General features: G+C 40.8%; 1 protein-coding gene across 18 annotated transcripts in view; it reads left to right on the top strand.

Annotated features, from left to right (window-relative positions):
- Positions 1 to 25,780, top strand: part of ERC1 (ELKS/RAB6-interacting/CAST family member 1) — a 552,070-nt gene that overhangs the window by 174,811 nt on the left and 351,479 nt on the right. For all 18 annotated transcript variants that reach the window (XR_012155892.1, XR_012155894.1, XM_073320483.2 and 15 more), the window contains one exon: positions 25,268 to 25,405. Coding sequence is in view for 16 of the 18 variants with exons in the window: in XM_073320483.2 (XP_073176584.1) it covers positions 25,268 to 25,405 (138 nt within the window). In the remaining 2 variants the exon portion in view is untranslated. The remainder of the gene's footprint in view (positions 1 to 25,267; positions 25,406 to 25,780) is intronic.

The raw sequence follows: 25,780 nt of genomic DNA, 5'->3' as shown, positions 1-25,780 counted from the left end.
ATTACATGTAGCAGATTTTTTAGCATTTCTTCTGAAGTGAAATTCATTTTCTGTCTTCATTTATACAAGTCAGAATTCTGCTGTTCCCAAGGATTGTCTGTCATATCTTTTAATGAAAGTTTGAATTGTCAGTTACAGAAAATGTGTACAGACTTTAGTCTGTTTTGTTTCTATCTGCGGTCTATTCATTTTTCTTTGCTGGCTTGATCTAGCCCCGCTACCCCCACCCCCTCACTAGCATTTACGACTGGCAATCCTGACGGAGTAGGCTTTAATCTGTATCTTCTAGTTGGATACACTATGAATCAAAGGCCTTATGGCTCTACTCTAGTTTTAAACATCTCCTCCTGATACAATGGCTGTTGCCAGTAAAACTGTTAATATTTCATGTTGTCTTGGCTGGTGTGATGCTGGAATCTTGTTTGAGATCTACCCATGTTATCTCGATATGGAACACAATAAGATCCTCTGAAAGGAAACTGGCAGAAGAACAAGTTTTCCCATTGTGCAGTGTTTCTAGATTTGCTTCTGTGGATATTAGGTGTGTCATCAGCAGCATCTGTCCGCTTCTGGTGGCAGTGAAGTGGAATTGGTGACATGTTGGATGAACTTGGTTGAACTAGGTGTTGTACAAGCATTTGTTTGTTCAACTTTTATTAAATGCTTCTCCCTCCCACCGGACATTTTCATTATAGAGAACTTCTTAGCTTGCACAGAAAAAATGATGACTAGGCAATATTTAAATTTGGAAATAATACCTGGAAACTAAGGGTCTTAAAGTTGAAAGAATCTGATTATTATTATAAGTAGTAGCAGTAGCAATACTGTAGCACAGAGGAAACCTGGTTATGGACCAGGATCCTATTGGGCTAGGCACTGTTTATCTAAATAATCCTTTAGGCAAAGTGATATGCTGTCTGTTAAAATTAAGAAATATCATCTCTAGCGGTAAAATTGTCATAGCCAAGATGTTTTGGGGTAAATTATGCTGTTAGAGAATGATACTGTCAAGTATCTGTGGCCCAAAATTTGATCTGTTTTAAAACTGTTGGACAAAATCCTATGATTCTAAATAATTATTCTAGGTATTTGATCATCTGTTCAGATAACTAAAGAAATAGTTTTTTGGGGGATTCACAAAAATCTTTACTATGCTCTACCTACTCTCTTTGCAACAAAAGCTATCTAAAGCACTCCTTCTGAAGTTGTTGGATTCCTGCCTGGACTGGTTGGCATAGATAAATGTGTAGTGCATTTTGTGCACTGCTAAGATCACTGCTGAGGCTGGTATATAAAAGAGGTAAACAAGGAACTATGCCTTCCAGTCATTCAAAAGATGGAAGAAAGAGGGATAGTGATGTTTACTAGCTGGCTAATGATAAAATCAAAAAGAGAAGATTAATTTTAATTCACCACTTTTAAGAGGGCTATTAATAATGCAGAATTTAAATAAGTATGAAAGTCCATTGGCATCACCACTTAAGTTGATATGCAACAAAACGTAATGTCTTGAATCTTTTTAGGCAAATCTCGTCTAGCTCACATTTCAGGTACTAGAATCACTCCACTTTGGAGTTCTTACAATTACAATGTTTTTGAGACAGCACCTTTATTTAATGCAATGTAAGGAGATATTATAAAATGTACTGAATATGGAGCCTGGAAAAGTGATGCACAGCTCTCTCTCCCTCTGTTTCACTGGCAGAAAATTAGTTTAACAGAACAGTCAATACCTTCGGAGGAGCCTTGTGTTTTCTTTTTCAATGAAAATAAATCTAGCAGAAAAGCTTATGCATTATGTTGGTTAGGGTCCACAGAAGGAGAGAATGATGTGGAGAGGACGAGCTGAGTATCACTAGCATTCACTCATTATCATCCTCCTTGCTACTTCAGTCTTGGAAGGTAGATAGGATCAGGAAGGAACAGAAAATTTTCAATACCAATAATTGAAGCAGTTTGAAAGAACCACCTCTGAGGCTACAGACACATGGCTATTACTGTGAGACTGTAAAGTATAATAACATGACAAACCTGTGCTTTTGTACATGTATCATTGAGCTGGTGACATTTCTAGTCAACATCATTATCTTGTTCATTATTATGATCTCTGAGAGTGCATAGATGGCATAGATGCCAGATGGCAGCAGGAGAGTGTTAGAAGGGAGCCTTATTCCCTGTAGAGGGAAGAAAGTTTGCTATAAATTAATTAAAGCACCTGAAGCCAATTAAAGCACCTGAAGCCAGTCACATGATAAACCGACCCCCCCACCCGCTTCAATCAGACAAGAGGAGGAGTTGAAGCAGAGTGGATTGGTGTTGGAGCAGAGAGCAGTTTGGAGGGAAGCAGAGGAGAGTTTAGAGAAGTGCTGCGGTGGGCTAAGAAGACCAAGACTCTAGGTAAAGGAACACCTGGTTTATGCAGAAGGAGGGCAGGAAGCCCCACAAGCTGAAGGGCAGGAGAGGGAAGTAGCCCAGGGGAAGGAACCGCTAGTTCTAGTGGTTTACCGCTATCCTAGGGGCCCTGAGCTGGGACACACATCTGTAGGGCCACGACATGGTCATCTATCCATACGTTCATGTCCCACTGTGTCTGAGGCAATGCTAGTTTTGGGGGGGCAGTGTTAGCTTATCCATGAACTTCGAGCACTCCTCCAAGGTACTGCTTGTGAGTCACTTAGCATAGATTCCAAATGACCAAGCATTCAAAGAAGAAAAAACGGTTACCTATCTCTCATAACTATTCTAGATGTGTTGCTCATGTCCAGTCCATGACCCATCCTCCTACTCTTCTGTTGGAGTTGATGGCAAGTAGGAACTGAGAGGGTGTGGGGCTGGCGATGCCCCTTATAAATGTGGGGCATCCAGGGGGTGCTAGGGCTGGTCCTACAGATACTGAACTTAAGGGGAAAAATCTCTGGCAACTGTGCACATGGGCACGCACACACCCTAGCATGGAATGGACACGAGCAACACATCTCACAGAACTACAGTTTTGAAAGGTAGGTAACCATTTTTTTTGCCTTCTTCATCAACGTCTCGTCCACCGCAAGCTGAGCCTCTGCCCGTACCAGAGGAGGAAGAAGAGCAGGAGAACATTCCACCGCCACTCCACTTTTACTCTTCCTTCCTGATGAGGCTATCATGCCTACATCTCGTACTGCAGCTGATGACTAAACACCTTCAGGAGTTATTTTGTAGGATTGCAGGCCCTTTTCAGGTCCCTTTAGAGGGGGTGAAGGACTAACAACGTAAGCAGCTCAACATCCTGCATACGTTGTCCTCTTCTAAAATAGCCCCCTCTATCAACAAGGCCCTACTTGATCCTGCAAAAATACTCTGGCAGACCCCCGTGTCCATTCCACCAACTTACAAGCAGGTGGAAAAAAATATTATGTTCCTGCAAAGGACTTGGAATTTCTTTTTACTCACCCTACCCCAAATTCCTTAGTTGTCAATGCTGTGCAGGAAAAAGGACATCAATATCAATCTCATCAATACCCACCATGATAGAGACTGGAAACAACTTGAGCTTTCAGATGCAAAGTTTATTAGTCCGCGACTCTTCAGTTCTGCATTTCCAACTACAGCTAATGGCTAAATATAATTGTCAGCTACTCAAAAATACAAAAACTCTGCCACGACCTACCTGACGAAAGCCTATACATCTCTGGAAGCCTTTTGGGACTTTGGACATGACTGCTCGTTCCATCACAACTGCCGTTGTTATAAGGCGGGCTTCATGACTCCACCTCTCGGGCCTTCCTAAAAAGGTACAAACTACAGTAGAGGATCTACCCTTGGAAGGTCCCAAATTTTTCGCGGAGCACACGGATAACTCCCTAGCTACTCTACGCTCTCTTGGCATTTACACACCAGTGTCGAAAAGACGACCAGGAAGTATCTTCCCCTGCGATCCCAACCACTGCAGTACACCCCACAGTGGCCCTATGATACTGAGAGCTGATGACAAAAGCCGCCTGCCATATGCAGACAGTGCTCCTCAAGGGGCCTCCAGCCCCTTCAATGCACCTCAAGCCAAGCAACAATTTTGAAGGTGTGGTCGAGGCCTGGAGAAGCCTCCCCATGCTCCAGTCATACCAACCATCTTTGACATCCCACCAGTTTGGCAAACGTTTAGCCCCCTTCCTTCCGTCATGGAGGCTAATACCTGAGACAGGTGGGTCCTCAAGATCATCAGGGAAGGATACTCCATCCCTTTCCTGTCCATTCTACCCCACCACCCTCCCTTCCTGTCCCTCTTCAGGGACCCTTCTCACGAACCCATTCTGCAACTGTGAGCCACAGAACTGGTCCCTTCCCAACACAGAGGACAGGGTTTCTACTCCCTTTATTTTCTGATCCAGAAGAAATCAGGCAGGTGGTGGCTGATCCTGGACCTTTGAAACCTCAACAAGTTCATCAAACTGCAACCCTTCAAAATGGTTACCCTCTCCACCATTATCCCAGCACTGGAACAGGAGGATTGGTTCTCGGCCCTCAACCTCCAAGATGTTGATTTCCTTATTACTATACCCCCTGACCACAGATGTTTTCTCCGGTTCACCATGGGCACTGATCGCTATAGTACAACGCACTGCCTTTTGGACTGTCAGTGGCCCCTTGTGTGTTCTTGAAGGTCCTGTGGTAGTCGTTGCCTATCCCTGCAAACTTTTTCTACTTAGACAACTGTCTCCTCAAAGTCCTGTCTGAAACTAATGCTCTTCACACCTTCCAGGTGACAATGAACCTCTTCATGGAGCTAGGCCTTTGTGTGAACTTGGAGAAATCTACTTTAACGCCAGTGCAACACCAGGAGTTCATCAGGGCACAGTTAGATGCCATATAAGCCAAAGCCTTCCTTCTATCACAGATTTTGGGCTATTGTCGACCTTGTATCCAAGGTACAAGCCTGCCCCCAGATCTCCATCAGAACATATCTCCCAGCTACTCAGCCACATGGCAGCAGCCACGTTCATGGTAAAGCACACGACTACACATACGATGCCTTCAAGTGTAGCAGCATACAGTATACGTCCCTCGCAGGCATAGCCTGCACAAATGCATATCCAAGCCAATGAGAGTAAAAGACTCAATACTCTGATTGAGACAGCCCAACATCATCTGTATCGGCATTCCTTTCCTGAAACTGTCACCTACCATGATTCTAACCACCGATGCCCGCTTCATCAGTTGTGGAGCGCACCTTCACACTCAAATGGTGCAAGGAAGATGGTCCTTAACTGAATCTACCTTACATATCAACCTTCTAGAGCTATGAGTGGTCTGCAGTGCCTGCCGACACTTTTCTCCCACTGATCGCACACTGATCGCATCAGGGTCATGACGGCCAATGTGACCTGCATGTTTTGCACAAACAGGCAAGGTGGAGTGAGGTCCCACTTGTTATGCTCGGAGACACTGAAATTATGGAACTGTACAAATACAACACTTATATCCTGTTTGTTATCATGGGGAGGGACTGTCATTTAGGAATTATCAGAGTGTCTGTGACTTGGATCTGAGTTCTGCTCTCACTCAGCTTTGCCACTACTCCTTATGTTAACTTGAAAAAGTTACTCTAACAACCTGTAATACACATTTAGTGTACTTACCTATCTCCCAGGATGTGTTGAGGCCTAAAGTTGGAAAAGTGCCTTGCGGTTCTCATGTGAAAAGTGCTACAGAAGTAATAAGTTGTATATATTCACATATTTTTGTTCTGTAGGGGAAACGACGATTTATGGCTGTTTTAGTAGTAGTAGTGCGAGGAACACCAGGAGATGGGAGTCCTGGTGCCACAGGTGAAGAACATGGAGCGCACCATCATCACTCGGAGAGCCAGAACCAAGCTGGAGAGGACCCTGAAGATGCCATCTGCTGCCAATTCGTGGAAAACCTGAGACAGAAGTCAGACCAGGGCAAGGCCTTTGAGGTAACATGCAAGTGGGCCACCAACAACCACTTCCTCCTTGGGGGCAGTTTCACCTGTTTTGCCGGCTGGAGGTTCATGCACTGGGCCCGGCTCAACTGCTTCCCACTGAACAGAGCCGTCCACCATGGGAATCGGGACAAGCGATGCAGGAAGTGTGGCTATGTCAACTAGACACTACCCCACATCTTGTGTAGCTGCAACCCCCATTCCAGAGCCTGGCAGCTGTGGCACAATGCCATCCAAGATTGACTGACTGGTCAGAGCCATCCCACCACCTGTGGGGAAGATAGCCGTGAACGCTGCCATCTCTGGAACCAGCAGCCAACTGCGACCAGACGTTGTCATCACCAACGAGGACCAGAAGATGATCATCATGGTGAACATCACTGTGCCCTTCGAAAACAGGACCCCCGCTTTCCACGATGCCTGATCTTGAAAGCTGGTGAAATACACCCCTCTGGCCGATATCCTGAGGGCTAGGGGCTACAAGGTCCAAACTCACGCTGATAGTCGGAGCCCTGGGCGCATGGGACCCCGGTAATGAGCGAGTGCTGAAAGAATGTGAAGTCGGTCAACGCTACACTCAGCTGATGTGGCAACTCATGGTGTCGGATGCCATCAGGTGATCGAGGGACATCTACATAGAACACGTCACCGGACATCAGCAATATCAGGAGGAATGAGCTGGAGTACCGATGAGAAGCGCGGTCAGGAAAGTAGCTCAGATACTTTCCTGATGGATTGTTTTTTTTCTCTAAATGGACAACCTATCCTAAATTCTCAATTATTGAGGGACAGTCTTCACTCATTGATATTTTGCTTTTCGCCACCAACTCTCTATAACTTTTTTCATGAGTAATGTAATCCGAATGCATGGATGCTAAATATCTAATCTATATTCTTAAATTCGTTCACCTACGTTTGTGGTGTTGCTGATTATGCTCTGTGTATTTTATTACTTTAAAAACAAACTTTGTAATTGTGGATAATCTAAGCACTGTACCTAGATGGACAGACATTCATTTCTCAACCTATGTATTATATAATTCTTTTAACATTAGCTTTGGAAAAAAATTATTTTCCCCTCTTATTTTCTAGGTACTCAGTTTCTAACTATTTACTTTGCAACTAATTTTCAGTAGACACTGCAGTGATGATTTGGGTGCTACAGTGCTTAGTGTAAAATGGAAAATAAATTTCTCAAACTACAGAAATAATGTAACGTATATATGTTCCCAAATTCGTTCCAAGCAGAGGCTACTAGTGAAGTTGGTTGTAGAGTTTTCTTTCCGTTTCCTGACACTGTGCTCTGAAGTGACCCCACAGTTTTAGTGATAGCTGATAGTTAACACAGAATGTGTATTCTAGAGTTCAGTATTTACAGTGTACCTATCTGTGTATCTCCTCCCTTCCCCCTTGTATTTTTTTATGTCTAGCGCATGAAACAGGACAATAGCAGCTGGCTGTGTATGCCTTACAATGGGATTAGTAAAGTTCCCCTCCTCCCTCAGGCTCTCCCCTGTGGTTTAATACAGTTTTATGTTGCAGTACTTTTCTTATCTTTGTAATAAATCATTGACTTAGAAAATGTAATTGAGTGTTTGAATCTGAGCCTCATTTAGAATCTATGTTAAAATTGTACTGGTTCCTGCTTGACTGATTCTAAATGAAAATGTAGATGAAAGTTTAATTTGTTATTAGTGTTCCCTTTGTATTCAGGCCCAAATCCTCTGTGCTTTCATTCTCTGCCTTCTTGATATCCTTCATCTATCCCATACCTGGGCTCTTTTTTTTGCTTGCCTAACTCCTCTTTTATCTTTAGTACTCCTTTGGTGAGCTAAAACTTTCCTGCCCTTGGCCTCTTCTTAGCGCTGTCTGTGCCATAATGAGTTCGTATTGGAAAACTCGGGTGGTGGGGTGAAGTGCCATGCTCTGTGCATATCTGAGTTGAATTATTTTAGCATTTACTTATTTGTAGGGCAGTATTCATCCTCTGAATGGTGAGTGACATTAAAGGCAATGTAGGAAAAGAGCACTGCCATTCCTGTGTACACAGGACCAAAGTTGATGTGGAATCTAGGATATTTCCCTGGCAATAACAAACATTGGAACTCTATTCTTTGTTTCAGAGTAGCAGCCGTGTTAGTCTGTATTCGCAAAAAGAAAAGGAGTACTTGTGGCACCTTAGAGACTAACAAATTTATTTGAGCAAAAGCTTTCTCTTATGAAAGTGATGAAGTGAGCTGTAGCTCACAAAAGCTTATACTCAAATTTGTTAGTCTCTAAGGTGCCACAAGTACTCATTTTCTATTCTTTGCGTTTCTCCAAGTGAACAAGCTCAATTCACAGGTTAGTGTTTCTTTTCACTTCACACTTTTAAAAATGAAATAGCATAAATTTTATAATGCTCGTCCTTGATCATCATCTGAGCACCCTAGTCTCACCTGCTTCATGCAGAATGATGAACAAAAGGGCTGAGCTTCCTTTTCCAGTTCCAGAGTTCACTCTTCCCTGTTAATATGGCTTCCACAAAATAGGGGTAATATCCACTATGTGGTGATTCTGACTTTACCTAGCTTCTCAAACTGGGAAAGGCCAAGAAAAAGACAAATAATATGTCAAAGACAAATAATAATGTGGCAAAGCTCTGCATCCTGGGATTTATGTGTTTCTTTGCATCACACATGAAGCCTCCTCACCAGTATAGTGTTTGCAGAGGCACTAGTGAGGTACAGTCATACATTTATCAAGGACCTGAGGGTCAGATAGACTGAGCTAATGTGAAATCAGATTGTCTTAAGGAATTTTATCCATTCTGTCTCCTATACGTGTCATATTTGCAAATGCCCCTATCCCATCCAGATTTAAAATAAAAACACAGAGGAAAAAATAGCCTCATTACTACATTGTACAAATTGAAAATCTGCTAGACACTTTACACAGGTACTGACTGAGCAGGAAAGGAGTGTCTCCTGTGTTATTGATTCTCTAAAATAACATTTAACTAACACCAAACTCTCATGAAATGGCAGTGCACGTGCATTTTTAACAGTACACACGCTTGTTTATTCACCAGATCACCTCCTTTCAGGATATATTGATCTTGGTAGAAATATTGTTCCTCGTTATTTTGTGGTGCTGTAGTGGTGGAATGTGGTTTTTCTACATTAAGCTAAGACAAAACAAGTCCATACACACACATTAGGATTCCAGAGTTTGACTCAGATATGGGTGCATGTCCCAAGTGAAACTACTTTCTAGCTCCATCATGCCATTTCCTACTGGCTTTAATGGGTGCCAGGAACATAACATTCAAAGACACAGTCACAATTAGCACTCACTAGCATCAGTAGGCAGCACTAATGGAGAACTAATCTAGTGCTATTCAGTGTGACTAGATTTGGATTTCAAGCCAAATGGATATTAATGAAAATTATAATTTTAAGTATTATAATTTGTACTAGCATATAAAATAAATTATTGCAATGGTCTCAATGCTGATTCTCAGTATCTGGCAATTTAATTTCTACAAAGTAGGACAAACCTGAACTTATAAGTAGGGTTGTTGATTAATCACAGTTAACTCACACGATTAACTTAAAAAAAATTAATCACGATTTATCACACTGATAAACAGTAGAATGAATACCAATTGAAATTTATTAAATATTTTGGATGCTTTTCTACATTTTCAAATATTAGAATACAAAGTGCACACTGCTCACTATATATTATGATTTTTATTAAAATATTTGCTCTGTAAAATGATAAAGCGTTTTTCAATTCACTTCATGCAAGTATTATAATGCAATATCTTTATCATGAAAGTGCAATTTACAAATGTAGATTTTTTTGTTATATAATTGCACTCAAAAAAGCAAAACAATGTAAAACTTTAGAGCCTACAAGCCCACTCAGTCCTACTTCTTGTTCAGCCAATCGCTAAGACAAACAAGTTTGTTTACATTTACAGGACATAATGCTGCCTGCTTCTTATTTACGTCACCTGAAAGGGAGAACAGACATCTACATGGCACTTTTGTAGCTGTCATTGCAAGGAATTTACGTGCCAGTTGTGCTAAACATTCGTATGACCCTTCATGCTTCATCCACCATTCCAGAGGACATGCTTCCATGCCTATGATGCTTGTTTAAAAAAATGCGTTAATTACATTTGTGATGGCACTCCTTGGGGGAGAATTGTATGTCTCCTACTCTGTTTTACCCATATTCTCCCATACAGTTCATGTTATAGCAGTCTCGGATGATGACCCAGCACATGTTGTTTGTTTTAAGAACAGTTTCACTTCAGATTTAAGAAAAGGCAAAGAACGTACCAGTGTGAGATTTCTCAAGATAGCTTTAGCACTCGATCCAAGATTTAAGCATCTGAACTGCCTTCCAAAATCTGAGAGGGACGAGGTGTGGAGCATGCTTTCAAAAGTCTTAAAAGAGGAACACTCGGATGTGGAAACTACAGAACCCAAACCACCAAAAAAGAAAATCAACCTTCTGCTGGTGGCATCTGACTTAGATGATGAAAATGAATATGCGTCACTCCACACTGCTTTTGATCGTCATCGGCATGGACGCATGTCCTCTGGAATGGTGGATGAAGCATGAAGGGTCATACGAATGTTTAGCACAACTGGCACGTAAATTCCTTGCAATGACAGCTACAAAAGTTCCATGTAGATTCCTGTTCTCCCTTTCAGGTGACGTAAATAAGAAGCAGGCAGCATTATGTCCTGTAAATGTAAACAAACTTGTTTGTCTTAGCGATTGGCTGAACAAGAAGTAGGACTGAGTGGACATGCAGGCTGTAAAATTTTACCTTGTTTTATTTTTGAGTGCAGTTATTTTTTTGTACATAATTCTACATTTGTAAGTTCAACTTCCATGATAAAGAGATTGCACTGCATTATTTGTATTAGGTGAATTGAAAAATACTGTTTGTTTTTTAGTGTGCAAATATTTGTAATAAAAATAATAATATAAACTGAGCGCTGTACATTTTGTATTCTGTGTGGTAATTGAAATCAGTATATTTGAAAATGTAGGAAATATCCACAAATATTTAAATAAATGGTATTCTATTATTCCTTAACAGTGCGATTAATCACAGTTAATTTTTTTAATCGCTTGGCAGCCCTACTGATAAGGTTAGTAATATACTAAAAACAAGAAAACAAAAAGGAGAAATCTGGGTACAATTTTCCAATCAAGAAGAATGCAGAGAGATGAGTTTAGATATTTAAAGCTGCAACATATTATTTTAATTTATTTGAGAGAATAGCCTTAGCTCAGAAATTTGGGACAACTATATTTTCTTGTCAGACAACGAATTTGAAGTCTTAGCTGCCTCTGGACAAATTAGAAAAACACCCTCCCCGCCCTCCAGCCCCCAGTCTAGTAAATGTTCTCATGGTACAAAAAAAAGAAGTTTAAAGATTAAAAAATCTGAAACAGAGAATATTTTTGTTCACGCATTGCACAATCAACCTGAGAAGTTCACTGCCAAAAATTATTGGTGAGGCAGAGAACTTAGTAAGATTCAGCATTCGATACCATAGTTTAAACATTCAAATTCAAATCATCATGTTTCAGGACATAAGCCATCCATTAACTTCCTGTGGTTTGAAAGAAGCACCCCACCTCTTCCCCTCATGTTTTACCTTCCTCTAAAGCTTCTGGTGTGCTTCTGGAAGCTTCTTGACCACTGTCAGAGATGGACACTGCACTAGATTTAGATAGATCATTGATCTGACCTGGTATGGCAGTTCTCAAGTCTTATGATTGAACCTTGTCTGACTATTTTTTTTTAATCTAATTTCTTTCTTTCTAGGTATTTAACTCATTCCCAGTTTGCATGTATTTTAAGCAAATGCTATGAAAGTCACTGATGAAGTACTGTGGCAATACTCAAGGACATCTAGATTGGTGCCCCCCAAAATCCTGAACTTGTCAGATCAGAATGCAATTCCCAGTTTTGAAATCTCACTTCTTTTGTTAGTGGTGGTTTGGAGTACTCAAAAGGCTATTTAGATCCTTCTGAGGAAGAAATGATTCTCAGTATCCCAAAACTGACGGCTCTGACTGATGGGACCTTGAAGAAGACACTAGTCATTTCTTTTGGTGGGATAGAAGGATTGTGGCTGTGCTGATAAAACACTGAGAATTTGGTTTTAAAATCCAAGAATGAGATCCTCTTGGGACAGAAATGCAGTGCTTTAAATTCTAATTTCACTTTGAAGTGGGAGATACCATAATTGCAATCCAGTTGTTTCAGTGCTTGTGTTGGGTCTTAGTGGGTCTGTTTGACTCCTCATTACACATTTATTAGAAGTGATAAGTATGCAGAGGAAAGTAGGGTATGAAGTAAACAAAGAGGAAAAAAAGTTCTTTAAAGAGGGATTTGTAAACTTAAATGAACTGTTCTTAAATTTGACATGAATTTGCTTGAAAAGTATCCTAACCTGTGAAAAGATGTAGAGTGGAGAATGACTTTTTGGATCCATGCCAGCTGTCTGTTAGCTGCAGCACCAAAGGCACGAAGTAATTAACCATCTGAAGAGGTCATTAAATCAAGCTTTGATGTAGCAGCTTCTCTTCTTTCTCCTTCTTTCTCTCTTCTCAAGTTGTGAGGGTCAGTCTTATAGAACAGATACCAAGGTGAGGTTAGCTTCAAGAACCAGACATGTATTGTATACTTACCTATATCATCTGCCAGTAATTGCTAGCCTTCTTGTTTATGCTCCTTTTCTTTGTTCTGTGAACTTTTTTAATACAATAACAGCTACATACATGTCTGAGTATAGGCTTTTCTGTAGAGAGTTCAGTCAGAAATTCTTGGCCAGTGAATGACCTGTAAGCTGTGTAGCTAAAATGCCTTACTTGTAAACTGAAATATTTTAGAACTTCATGCTAGTTTCATGGCAGTTTCTGTATATGTGGGATCGTAAGAGTGAAAAGGACACATTCATACCCCTGAAAATGCAAGAACAGATCCTCTTTCTGGTGCTATCAATATTCTTTGGAAACTAATTTTGATCTTAGAACAAAGGGCCAAGCAGCAGCAGCTGGGTATGTGGTGTATTGTTGCATTGTGAAGCTTCCCCATATCAAACCCCTTTCCCCCTCTAACATCACCCTGGACCTTTTCTGTTTTCAAAAAGAAGTATATGCCAAACTTGTTAGAAGCATTACTAGCATCCTGCTATGTTGGGTTTGTCAATGTCAAGGTAGTTCCAAAGTGCTCTGGAGATATCCAGTATTCCCTACGTAATACCTCAAAGGTGGTGGAATTTCAGGATGTTAGCAATGTCTTGAGAGACAGTGTTCTCTTCTAACCTGGAGAGGCAGTCTTGAGTAATGATTTTAATAAGACGCAGGTGCTTACTAGAATAGTAGTCAATTGTTTTTAAATATAGTACTTCGGCTGTCTTAAGTGCCTTTATATGATGCTCCTCTGGTTGGGGTTTTCTTGTAGGTTTATTTACTTTCTTTTGGACTTTCTGTTTTAAAACAAAATTCAAACGCATCTTTGGTAATGAACACCTTTAAAAATAAAGTGGGTGTGGTGGTAGAAGGAGAAGAGCTTGCTTCCGAGGGGAAAAAATAGGCAAAATTAAAATACAGTATCCCTGCCCAAATAGAATAAATGAGATGAATTGAACAAGCTTATCATTTTGTTTGTGACCTACACTGAAGAATTGACCACTGCTATCTAGAGCGGATGACCTGGCCTGAGGGATTTGGAATGAGGGAAAGGAAAGATCAGGTATCTTCCATTCTAGTGCCTCAAATCCCAGATTGCTTTGCAAATTTAACTGGTGTATACAGGGATTATTTTTGTCTATCATGGAAGTGCAGTTATCCCTATGGTATAATTTGGCAGCTCTTTAATGGCACTCAGCACCAGCAGTTGGTATACAAAGTAAAGAAGCTTATTGAGCTTATTAAATCCAACTGAATCTTGCTATATAATCTAAACACTGTTTACCAAATTGGGGGTGGGGGAGGGGAAATTGCATAAGACCACCCAAATTTGAAAAAGTATTAAAAATCATGCTGCTTCAACAAGAGGATGTAAATTCCAGGGCCCGACAGTATGTGTTTTTCTCCTTATGGAAGGTACTTATACCACTTTCTCTCTATGAAGTTACTTATACCACTGTAATCCTCCTGTACTCTGAGATGCATAGGGTGTCCTCCATTTCTGCCATTTATTTTGGTCTTGTGCTGGTTTGTTCAGGCATCAGATTGTCATGTTGATGGATCTGGTTTCTTTCTTTTTTGTTCTACATAATATTTCTCTACCTTGCCCCTCTTTTCAGGTGGTATTCATATTATCACTTGCTGTGGAAGTCATGATGGTGGCCTCTTTAAAGCATGTTGTAAATAGGTCCGTTGTTGTCTCCTTACCATATTTGATGCTTTAAATTGGTTTGTTCTACTTATAATTTCTGATGTTGCAAGAAATTCTTTCCAGTGGATTCTGGATATCTTCCACAGATGTTTACTTTGGAATGAGTTGATCTTCTTAGCAATTTCTGTTGTAGATTTCCATGACTCTGCTCCATAAAGGAGGACAGATATGATTCTGGTGTTTGGCTCTGACACAAAAATATGAATTTTTAATCATGCTTCTTTTCCAAATCCTTTCAAGTTTATGGATATTGCTGCTTTTGATATCTGTTGCCTGATGTCTAGCATGGTGGCACCATCATTGCACATCTCACTCCCTAGATAGGTAAAAATGACATAACGCTCAAAGGTTACCTTGGGGCAGAGTTAGCCATATATTTTGTCTTCCCCTTGTTGATGAACAAACCAACTTGTTTTCCTCTTCTGCAAAAAAAAAAAAAACGGAGTTTTTCTTCCATTAAGGGATGTGTTGAACTAAGGACAAACATTGTCAGCAAAAGGAAGGTCATCCAATTGTGCTTTATCATTTGTCCTTAAAATTCCTCAGTGCAATGTACAGAGATAAAATCAGCTCCCTTCTCATACTTACTTTACTCACCCTGTTTATACACCCAAGGATCTCATTAGCCCTTTTTGCTTCAGCATCCCACTGGGAGCGCTTGTTGAGTTTCCTGTCCATTATGACCTCTAAATCCTTTTCATAGTCACTGTTCTCCAGTATACAGTCCTCTATTCTGTAGATATAACTTCCATTCCTTGCTCCAAGATGCATAACTTTGCATTTGGCTGTATTAAAATGCATCTTGTTTGAATGGGCCCAGGTTTCCATGTGCTCCAAGTCGCTCTGTATGATTGACTGCCACTTTCCTCATCATTATTTTCCACTCCACCAATATGTATAATCTATAAATTTTATCACCAGTGATTTTATATTTATTTCCAGATCATGGATGAAAATATTGAATAGCATCAGGCCTAAAAGCAATCCCTATGGAACCTTGCTAGAAACACCCCCATTGACAGCTACTTCTTGAGATCTGCCCGTTACGTTATTAATACACTTCTTGTGTGCTTTATTGATATTTTATAGTGCTGATTTTTAAATCAGAAAGTCATGTGGTATTAAGTCAAACATCATACCAAAGTCTAAATATATTACATCTACGCAGATATCTTTATCAACCAAACTTGTGATCTCGTTTTTTTTAAATTAAATCTGGTTTCTTTTAACAAGACTGATTTTCCATAAAACCATGTTGACTGTCATAAATTATATTTATATCCTTCAATTCTTTGATTGAATCCCTTATTACCTTTTCCGTTTTTATGCCTGTACTTGATGTCAGTTAGCCAGATGATCCCACTTGTCCTTTTTGAATACTGGCACTTTAGCACTCCTCCAGTCTTCTTGAATGTCCTGGGTATTCCATGATTTATTAAAAATTAACATCAGTGAGCCAGCGATTCCTCAACCAACTCTTTTAGGACTCTTGGGTGCAAGTTGTCCAGGCCTGCTGATTCAAAAATGTTTAGCCCTAGTAGATGATGATGATTAATATCCTGCTGAGTAATTAATGGATTGTGAAGTAGTTCTTCATCCTCATGTTTCAGTGCAGTGTTTCAGCAACTGTTCTTCTACATGAGAGTCTTGGAAGTAGCTTCTGTTTTGATCTTAATATTCATAAAGCAGTCAGAGTGATAGCTACGAAGTGACATAAGATACTCTCTGCCCACTTTACCTTCATACATTTAACATATTGTTTCTCCATTGCACTAGCCTCTGCCAGCCTAGGAGAGAAGGAATGAGTTAATCTTAAGTATTTGTTTTCAACTAAAAGATGCAATCTGTCAGTGAAACCCTAATTCTTTTTAATTATGGAGTGGCGATAGGTATTCCAGACCATAAATAAGACAGACCTTTTTTTGTTGTTGTTGTTGTTACATGCCCACCGCTTTCGGTATAAAAGCCCCAATAAAAATTAGTGCAGCTTCAAATATGACATGTGTGGCCTGTGGGCAGTATACTATTTTTTTTATCACCGTATACTATTTTTTGTGGTCACTGGAACAAACAGTTTTCAAGATAGTGGCCATAGAAGACTGTTCAAACTGTGATTAAAACCTTTTTCAACACTTTTCTGCCATGTTTTAGCGACCAAACAGTCTGTCCAAAAGACTTCAGATGAGGTTGTGTAGGAAGACTTTGAAGTCTAGTGCACAAAACTATATATGAGAAGCTGGAAGCTACCAAAGTACTCTGTCTTTAATAATATCTAACTCTTACATAGTAGTTTTCAAAACTGTAGATCCCAAAGTACTTTTCAAAGGAAGTAAATGCCATTATCCCCATTTTACAGATGATGACACTGAGGCACAGAGAGGTGATGTTACTTAAGCTCTGGACCAGCATTTAAGGATCTAGGGGACTTGTAAAACTTGGTAGCATTTCTAGTTTTCTTTTGGAATTTTGCTGGGGTGTTGTCAAAGTTTTTACAAAGTTTTCCAGGCAGCTGTAAAGTCTCAGTGTACTCACAGATTACATTTCTGCATACAGTAAGGTCCAAAGGAGCAGGTTTCTTCTCCAAGAGACCTGAAGAGGTCTGTAGGAAGGGATCCTATGTTTGGTCAGAGGTCATGAGGGAAGGGAGCAGGAGACCTACAGTGGCTCTAGTGGCCAAAGATAGAGCAGAAACTGGGTGAAGTTTGCTGCAAGAGGCAGCATAAAGATTGTCACTTCCACTCACAATCAGAGCTTTCTGAATTCTGCAGGAAAGGTACCCTCCTCTGTGCAGATCTCTTAACCTTCTCAGGAGGCAAAAACAGTGAGGCCAAGTGAATATGTGGAGTTTAGGCAATCCACATGTGTTTGCATAATTTCCAGAAATATGTTTGCTCCCTTCCTATCCCCATTTTTCTTCTCCCACACCCCACAACGTGTCCTCTGCATCCTTTTCCTCCTCCATGACTCCAGTATCCATCTTAAGATTTTCCCCTTATCCTTGATAGGTTTCTGGAGGTTAGTAGGTGTAAACATAATTTTCCCTGGTCATATTGTTGGTTTCTGTGATTCCAAATCTTTGGGAGTCTGCCAAAGGATAGCACAGCCCCAGATTCTCATGTATGTATGTGTGTACCTTGAAGAAGAGGGCTTCTACCATTCTTTTCCTTTAAAAGCCAGCTGGGCTTCAGCCCTGCCTATTATAATCTGAAACGCAGGAAAATCTCCCCCGCAGTGGGAAAGATTTCCCTGTGCTGCCATGCAGCATAGTGAAAAGTTACACATTGTGGAGGGGCTTCATAGGGTTCTGCCTCTAAAAGTTGGGGTCTGCCAGTGAGCTCCACTTTCCTTCCACACTTCCCAGGAATAAGGGACTGGACTAGTAAACCCTTTCTATTGCCCCTTGCTGCTCCAAATCTCTTCTGAATCCCACCATCTCCCCTTCTCTTCCCTCCCTCCCCTCCCCCCACGCTTCCTTCATAGCCTTGCTATAGTTAACCATAAGTCTGAATTTTCTGGCTTTCTAATGGTTTTTTAAAAAAAACATCTAGAACATTCTTGTAAATGATTTTTTTGGCTATAAGTTATGGATATATATCTTAACTCAAGCTTTAATTACATTTTTCCCTACCCTCTAGTAATAAAAAATAAATCAGTCTTCCCTCAAGACTCTGAATTAACCCTGTCTTGACTAAAATGAGCCTGATGGAGTATGACTACTACTTTTTATGGGATTGAATCTGGTGAGCTGGCAGTTTGCAGTAGGTGCATCCGTGCCAGGGTCTCCGGGGCAAACAGCCTAATTAATAGCATTCATAATGTACCAGATGTTCCTTTTCTGTCAGAATATACAACAAAAGGGACAATTAAAGCATCTTGCAAGCAAACCAAGGGCTTGAGCAACCACTCCACCTCCTTCTAATTTTATTCTTTCAAATGAGGTCTTATTGGCAGCTGGTAATATTATGTCCAGGTTGATCTCTAGCCAACCTGTAGTACTACAATGAACAATCTTTTGACCCTGCAGGTTTGGAGACTTCATAGATTCTGTGAATATTGACTCAGATGCTGCCTCCTCCTAATTCCTGGGGTGATATTTTCCTTAGGTGTTTGCAAGAAATGGTCTAGTCTCCTTGCCCTTGGAATGCCAGCAATTAGGACCTTAAAGGCAAAGAATCCGATCCCCCTGACTAGGAATAAATCCCCTAGGTTGAAACATAGTGCCCGGCGACTGGCAATGTTGATAAAAAGCCAAACGAAAGATTTCAATATGTCTTTACCAATGAGGGACTTGGTATGCAGGGCAGATAATTCCAGCATGTACCTTATCAGTCAGCATCAATTTTTCATCAATTCCTGTCTTTTCCTTGGAAAATTAGAATTTACAACAGGAATAAAGGCCCCTGATAATCTAATGATAATGATATCTCTGTTCTCTTTTCAGCCTAGAAAATATAGGGTAGACATTTACATTCCTATGTTGAGAGGCCATTTTAGAGTAAACCTGTTACATGTGAAACTGTTTCTCATTTCAAATTGCTGATGCAAGCCTCCAACCCTTTGCATCTTCCAAGGAGGTGTATAGACCCCTGCATATTCTATTTCATTCTTTGTTGGGGACATGAAGCGTGGAGCATGTTTTGAGTACTTGGTTTGTTTCTGTTGGTTATATAGGAATTTGTTTACCAAATATTTTTAGTGGGATGGAGAAGAAGGAAGATTAAAGCAAATATCCTTAATGTACATTGTGCAATCCTTTGATGGGAGTATGTTATGTTGCTTGTGGAACCAGTAGGTAGAGAATGACGTAAATTTTTATTTTGTTGACCAGTGTGTGGGCAGAAACAAGGGATATTTTTGCCCAGTTTTTCTTGAGAATGTACAGTCTTGGAGAACCTGTAACTTTTGTTTCTGTATATGTCATTTCAGTTCAGGTTTTGGGGAAGATTAGAATAAAGATAACCAGACTTTCATTGAATACTATTTCAAAAAAGAAATTTGTTATTGAATGTGTGGAATTGGACCTGTTTCCCTCCATAAGCCCATCAAATGGCTATTTGCCATTTTAAAAGTATCTTTAAGGACACATCCTTATTAGAGACCAGCCATTGTTTGACTCTGGAGAGAGCAGATCTGTTTGCAGCACACTTTCTTTGACGATGGATAGCTATTAACATGGTTTAAATATTTAATTTATTTTTTATTTATGGACTAGGACTCCATTGTGCTAGGCACTGTGTACAAACACAGAACTAAAGCCAGTCCCTGCCCCAAAGAGCTTATAATCTAAGAATAAGATAAGAAGTCGCAGATGTATACAGATAGACCGAAGGGGCAGTACAAGGAAACAATGAGACACCATTGGTCTACTTGATAGACACTGATTTAAATATACCTGGTATATCTGTTATACCTACCAGGGATGAGTACCAGCTTCTTCATTTCCCAAAAATGTGAAAAAAATGCAGAATGGAAGAACAAAGTTATTTTTCAAGTCCTTTTGTATGTCCATTATGCTCTAGGAGTATGTGTGTGTTGTGCTTTGATGCCAGAAAGTTGGGGCACCCCCACCCATTTCTGGCTCCTTGTGAGCCTCACAGAGAGGGTATAAAGGACAGAGCAGCCCGACCCCTCCTTCAGTTCCTTTTTACCATCGGTGGTAGCTACTCAGTGTTGTGTGATCACAGCTTCACTCCTTGTGAACAAAGTTGTATTTCTTCTTTTATTCTTACCTAGTGGTAATGTTTTTCATCCACTGGATGGTTTTTCTTCCTTATTTTTATTTCATCACTAGTTCATTTATTATTATTATTATTATTTATTAATAATAATAATATTTTAGTCAGGTGAAACTTGCCTGATACTGGGAGAGCCTATGACAAGGTCCCTAGGTTTCATGGTGACATACATATGTGACCCCTCATGCGAGGCTCTATTGGCAGAGCAATGCAAGTTTGGCTCAAGTCAGTCAGTCACCCTCCGGTTTCCCATCTGGATAAGCTGGTATGTATCCAGGACAGGGTTTTTTTGTCTCTGATCTGGAGGATGAGCCAAGATGACGTGTGTCAGGGAGTTCCTGTCTCTCTCTCTCCCTTGCATGATCTTGGTAATGGTGGGAGCACATTTGGGTGATCTTCAAGCTCAAAGATTTGTGGGCCTCCCATAAGGCCAGATTGTGTATAAATGCTCTCGAGTTTTGTGCAATATTCTGTGCTTGTCAATAGTTCCTGCCTCACATTCAGGGCAAGACTGTCCAGGTGCTCACCAGCAGCACCACAACTATGTTTCATGCGAACAAACAAGGGGACACCAGATCAGACAGGAGGTAGTCGAGCTGTGGAACTTATGTATTCAGAGCGCAGTCATTCTCAGGGCACCTGACCTGCCTGGTGTTCAAAATGGCCTGGTGGATCTCTTGAGCAGATACTTCAGTTTAGGCCACAAGTGATCTTTCAACACAGCCATCCTTGCTGTAGTGTTCTCTATAGGGGTTTGTACAATGGTGGATCTGTTTGTGACTTGGCAAAACAGGAAATGTTCCCATTTCTGTTCCAGGGTACGACATGGCCACAGGTCAATTTCAGGTACTTTCATGTTTCCATGGGCTATGTACCTCAGGTTTATTTTCAAGCTGAAAAAAGATTGAGGCAGAATGATCCTTATAACTGCAGCCTGACTGTGGCAGCTGGGGAGGGGGTGTCAAACTAGGAAACAAAGGACTCCTGCTTTATGCAAATCCTATTTAAGGGTGAGGAGTGGGGTATTCCAGGTCGTTAGTTCTCCCCTGCTACCCCACCCAAGATGATTGCTGGAAACAACTAAGACTGAACTGGGGGAAAGAACTGGACCCAGACTGGAAGGGTGTCTGGCTTGTGAAGAAAATTATTAGAACCACATTTAGGGTGAGAATTTACAAGTAACCAGTTTCTTTAGTGTATTAAGCTTAATTTGCGTGCTCTGTTTTATTTTTTTAGTAATCTGCCTTGCTCTGTCTGCTACCTTCTTAACTACTTAAAATACACCTGTTATAATTAATACATTTATTTCTAGTTTACAATATAACCCAGATTTCTAATGGTGGGGGGGGGAGAAGTTGTCCATACCCCCCTCCACACTGAGGGAATAGGTGAATTTCATATAATCTGGGGTTTGTACTCTAAGGGGGTGGACATCTGGGTGCTGTGGCAAGCCCGTTAAGGTGAGCCTTCTCAGAGCAGATCTGTCTCTCTGTAAAGCTGGGTGTGGTCCTGCCTGTGTGCTTGGCTGGAAAAGGCTGGGGAGCCTAGCCCAGCAAGACCAGGTAAAAGGGGGTCCAGGCTGACAGAATAGTCTGCCTCAGTGGAGTCCCAGCACACCAGGTGACATCCCAGTGGGTCCAACCTGTCACATTGTGTATTCAGGAATTCTTGCCCTTGTAACCACAAATCTGATAATTCAGAATCACAGGTGAGGGCTGTACCCGGATCCTGACATGCTGCACCTAACAACATGGTTCATCAGTGGTTAAATGGAGAGGTGGCACGCAACTCAATGGCAGTCCAGAATGTCCTCCTTGATAGTAGAAAACCTTCGTAAATTGAATGTTTTTCCATCTGGGCAACCTCCCATGATATGTCGCTTACTCAGTCCAGAATTATTTGAATCAAAGCTTATCTCTTGTATCTTAAGGAACCAGGTCTAGCCCTCTGCCAGTTCCATTAGGGTACATCTGGCTGCTATCTCAGCATTTCCTCCAGGTAGAACTGTTCTTATTAATCTTATTGAAACCTGTTTTCTGAAAGGTGTAGATAGATTGTTTCTACCTATTCAGGATCCAGTGCCAACTTGAGATTTAAAATTAGTGTTTTGTGCTTGTATGGATCTCTCCATTTGAGCCTGTAGCTTCCTATTCACTTCTCCATCTGTCAGCAAAGGTGTCAGTGGGCTAGGAGAGTGGGTGCGCTATGTGTACTTGTCCCAGCTTCACCATACACCATTTTCTGCACACTAAGGGCTTGTCTGCTCTGCTGCTTAAGTCGATGTAACTTAAGTCCCTCAGGGGCGTGAAAAAGCCACCCCTCTGAGCGACATAAATTACATTGACTTAAAGCGGTGTCTATACTGTGCTATGTCGGTGGGAGACGCTCTCCCGCTGACATAGCTTCTACCTCTTGTTGAGGGGGAGTAATTATGGCAACAGGAAAACAGTCTTCCATTGGCATAGCACTTTTTCACCAGACACGCTACAGTGGCGCAGCTGCATTTGTTCAGCTGTGCCTATGTAGCGCAGCAGCGTAGACTAACACTAAGCTTCTGTCTAAAACCAGAATATGCCACTATGTTTACCTGTTTACTTCATGCAGCCTCATGCTGACAAAGATGAACAAAGGCTGCACAGTCATAGAATCATAGAATCATAGAATATCAGGGTTGGAAGGGACCCCAGAAGGTCATCTAGTCCAACCCCCTGCTCAAAGCAGGACCAATTCCCAGTTAAATGTCAATGTGCTTTGAGCTTTAGCTTTTTCCTGGACAGAACAAAGACCATTTGGGTTTTTCCAGCTGTTTGTTTCCAATGAAGAATGAATGAGAGGTCAACCAGTTACAGCACAACTACTATCAGAGTGGATTATCAGCTGCATCACTATGTGTTTTGCTGCCAAGGGCATAATGCCTCCTGAGAAACTGACAGCATGCTCTACTGGGGGTCATTCAGCTTCTGCAGCTTTTTGTGGAACATGTCCTTATTCTGGATATTTGTAGGGCAGCAATGTGCTTTTCCATCCACAATGCTTACTAGACACTAAGTACTTACTGCTGCACAAGGGAAGAAGGAAAGGTAGGGAAATAGTCATACAGTCCCTCTTCCAATGAGACTTGAAGCCCTACCACTTTGAGAACAGCTTGGAAGTCAGCTACAGTGTAATGGACACATGCAACATATCTTCAACAACAACAGTTTTGAGAAGGTGAGTAACCATTTTTATTTTATTTTTTTGCCTACAAATACAAGGTTCATACTAAGTATAGTACTCAGTCACTTTCTGTAAATGCAGATAGATGGTTCTGCAGTAATGAGGGGGTGCAGTAGTCAAATGTTATAGTGTAGCTGAGATGTCACATGACCCTGGTCAGACTAAGCCATGTATTACACATGCGAATGAACACATGCCTTTCAGTTTGTGTGCCTCCTTGGCCAGCTGGTTAACACATGTCTGTGTTTAGTTGCTTAGCTGTGCCTCTCCTGCAGTATCTTGCTCAGAGCAGAAAGCATCTGTGTGCACTGTCTGTCCAGCCTGTTGGAATCTTGCTTCCCAAAGTGTTTCCCCAGTAGAAGCAAACAGGAATCTAAGACAGGTTTCAGAGTAGCAGCCGTGTTAGTCTGTATCTGCAAAAAGAAAAGGAGTACTTGTGGCACCTTAGAGACTAACAAATTTATTTGAGCATAAGCTTTTGTGAGCTACAGCTCACTTCATTGGATGCATGCAGTGGAAAATACAGTTGGGAGATTTTATATTCACAGAGAACATGAAACAATGGGTGTTACCATACACACTGTAACAAGAGTGATCAGGTAAGGTGAGCTATTACCAGCAGAACAGTGGGGGCGGGGGACCTTTTGTAGTGATAATTAAGGTGATCCATTTCCAGCAGTTGACAAGAATGTGTGAGGAACTGTGGGGGGGGGGGAGGGGGAATAAACAAGGGGAAATAGTTTTACTTTGTAGTGTATTTTCATCACTGGCTATTTAAACAGTCGATATTTTGAGACAGCTGATGGATCTCTGAAAGCTCATGAGGTTGAAAGCAGCCACATGGACTACTGTATAGGATGTTACCTGATTCAGCTGAGCTGCAATAGCATCTGTAAGAGCATATCAAGAGAAACTTTTCTTTCAGAACCTCTAAGAGTTCATTTTGAGGCTTATTCAGTTTTAACCCCCAGGTGTCACTAGTGCTACATGCAGATGCTAATAAGGACTTAATCTGTACAATGGAGTCTAAAGAAGGGGAAATCTTCAGTTTTCTCATACTTGTGTCTCCAGCAAGTTACATTATGTAACCTTTCATATCTGTGTGTCTCTCTTTAAAATATGTCCTCAGGTGACATGTGTTGTGCCCACATTTAAAATTTAAGTATAAGCTTAGATGCTTACTGACTGTTAATACTTTAATTCCCCTAATTTAACATAAAAATGGTTTTCCTAGTATAGATGGTCTCATGGGCAAGGAGATCTGCTAGTTTTGTGTTTGAGGTGGGAGAACAATGATTGTGTAAACTTTTTTGCCCTAACTTCTAAACTTCCAGGTGCTGGAGTACATAGCCAAGAGCCTCCCATTTATGTTCAGAAAGAATTCTTGAACTACTCAGGGCTACTCACTAAATTATTCCCACTGATGTTCAGTTATTTGATATCTGTAGTGATGGTTCTTTGAACATCTCCTTTTGGAGTTTATTCCATTTCCCAGTTACTTTGACAATATTTTCTTGAATATCAAAAGCGAACTTTTCCTTCCTTTCTTTCAGTACATTACACCTAATCTTACCATCTTCCAAGATTGCAAATAATTGCTTTCCTTCATTGACATTGTTACTTTGAAAGTATTTTTACACTGTGCTGTTGCTCAAAGTTCTCTTTCGTAGATATTAAAAATATTGCTCCCTGTCTCTCATGTGCTCTGTTCTTGTCCTCTAATTCTTGAATCATATTCTTTACCATTGATTGTATTTTCTGTTTTGATGTGGGATTCTGACAGATAAATCCCTGCATATGACTTTGAAACTGTGGGGTATTTCCTTTTGCTAAACACTGAATACTCATGTTGATGTTTTAACAGCTGTATATTTCTTGTAGGAACATAGTATAAAGCTTTGTATACCATTAAACTTTTTCATTCATACTCTTCTTAATTGTCTTTTCTTAATTAAGATTGAAAATCTCCAGGAACAGTTAAGAGACAAGGAAAAACAGATGAGCAGTTTGAAGGATCGAGTAAAATCCCTGCAGGCTGACACCACCAACACTGACACTGCCTTGACCACACTGGAAGAAGCACTTGCAGAGAAAGTGAGTGTAAAGGGCACAAGTCCTTTAAATCCAAAATTCGTTCTTCTAATCATCTCTGTAAATCTAAACTTCTTCAGTACTGCCTTGAATTCTAGGTAACAGAAGAGATACCTTTACAGCACAGCTGGACATTTACTGTTCTCTAGGAGCTGGGGGAGTATGGGTCTCCATCTGGATGCTGTTGATCCAGTCAGAGCAGCTGCTATTAGGCGTAATGGATTTCTCACTAGAAGACATCTTAGGATATTTTGACTAGCCAGCCATGTGCTGTTGACAGGTCTAATCTGCATTAAGATAGCAGTACAGTTCTCAATACATATGCTAGGGATACGACTTAGGGGGAGGGCTTTCTGTAGCATAAAGTCTTTACAGTGG

The sequence above is a fragment of the Lepidochelys kempii genome, chromosome 1 (assembly GCF_965140285.1).
Source record: "Lepidochelys kempii isolate rLepKem1 chromosome 1, rLepKem1.hap1, whole genome shotgun sequence".
Taxonomy (NCBI): domain Eukaryota; kingdom Metazoa; phylum Chordata; order Testudines; family Cheloniidae; genus Lepidochelys; species Lepidochelys kempii.
The sequence above is the reverse complement of the archived record's forward strand: the minus strand, read 5'-3'. Positions and strand labels throughout refer to the sequence as shown.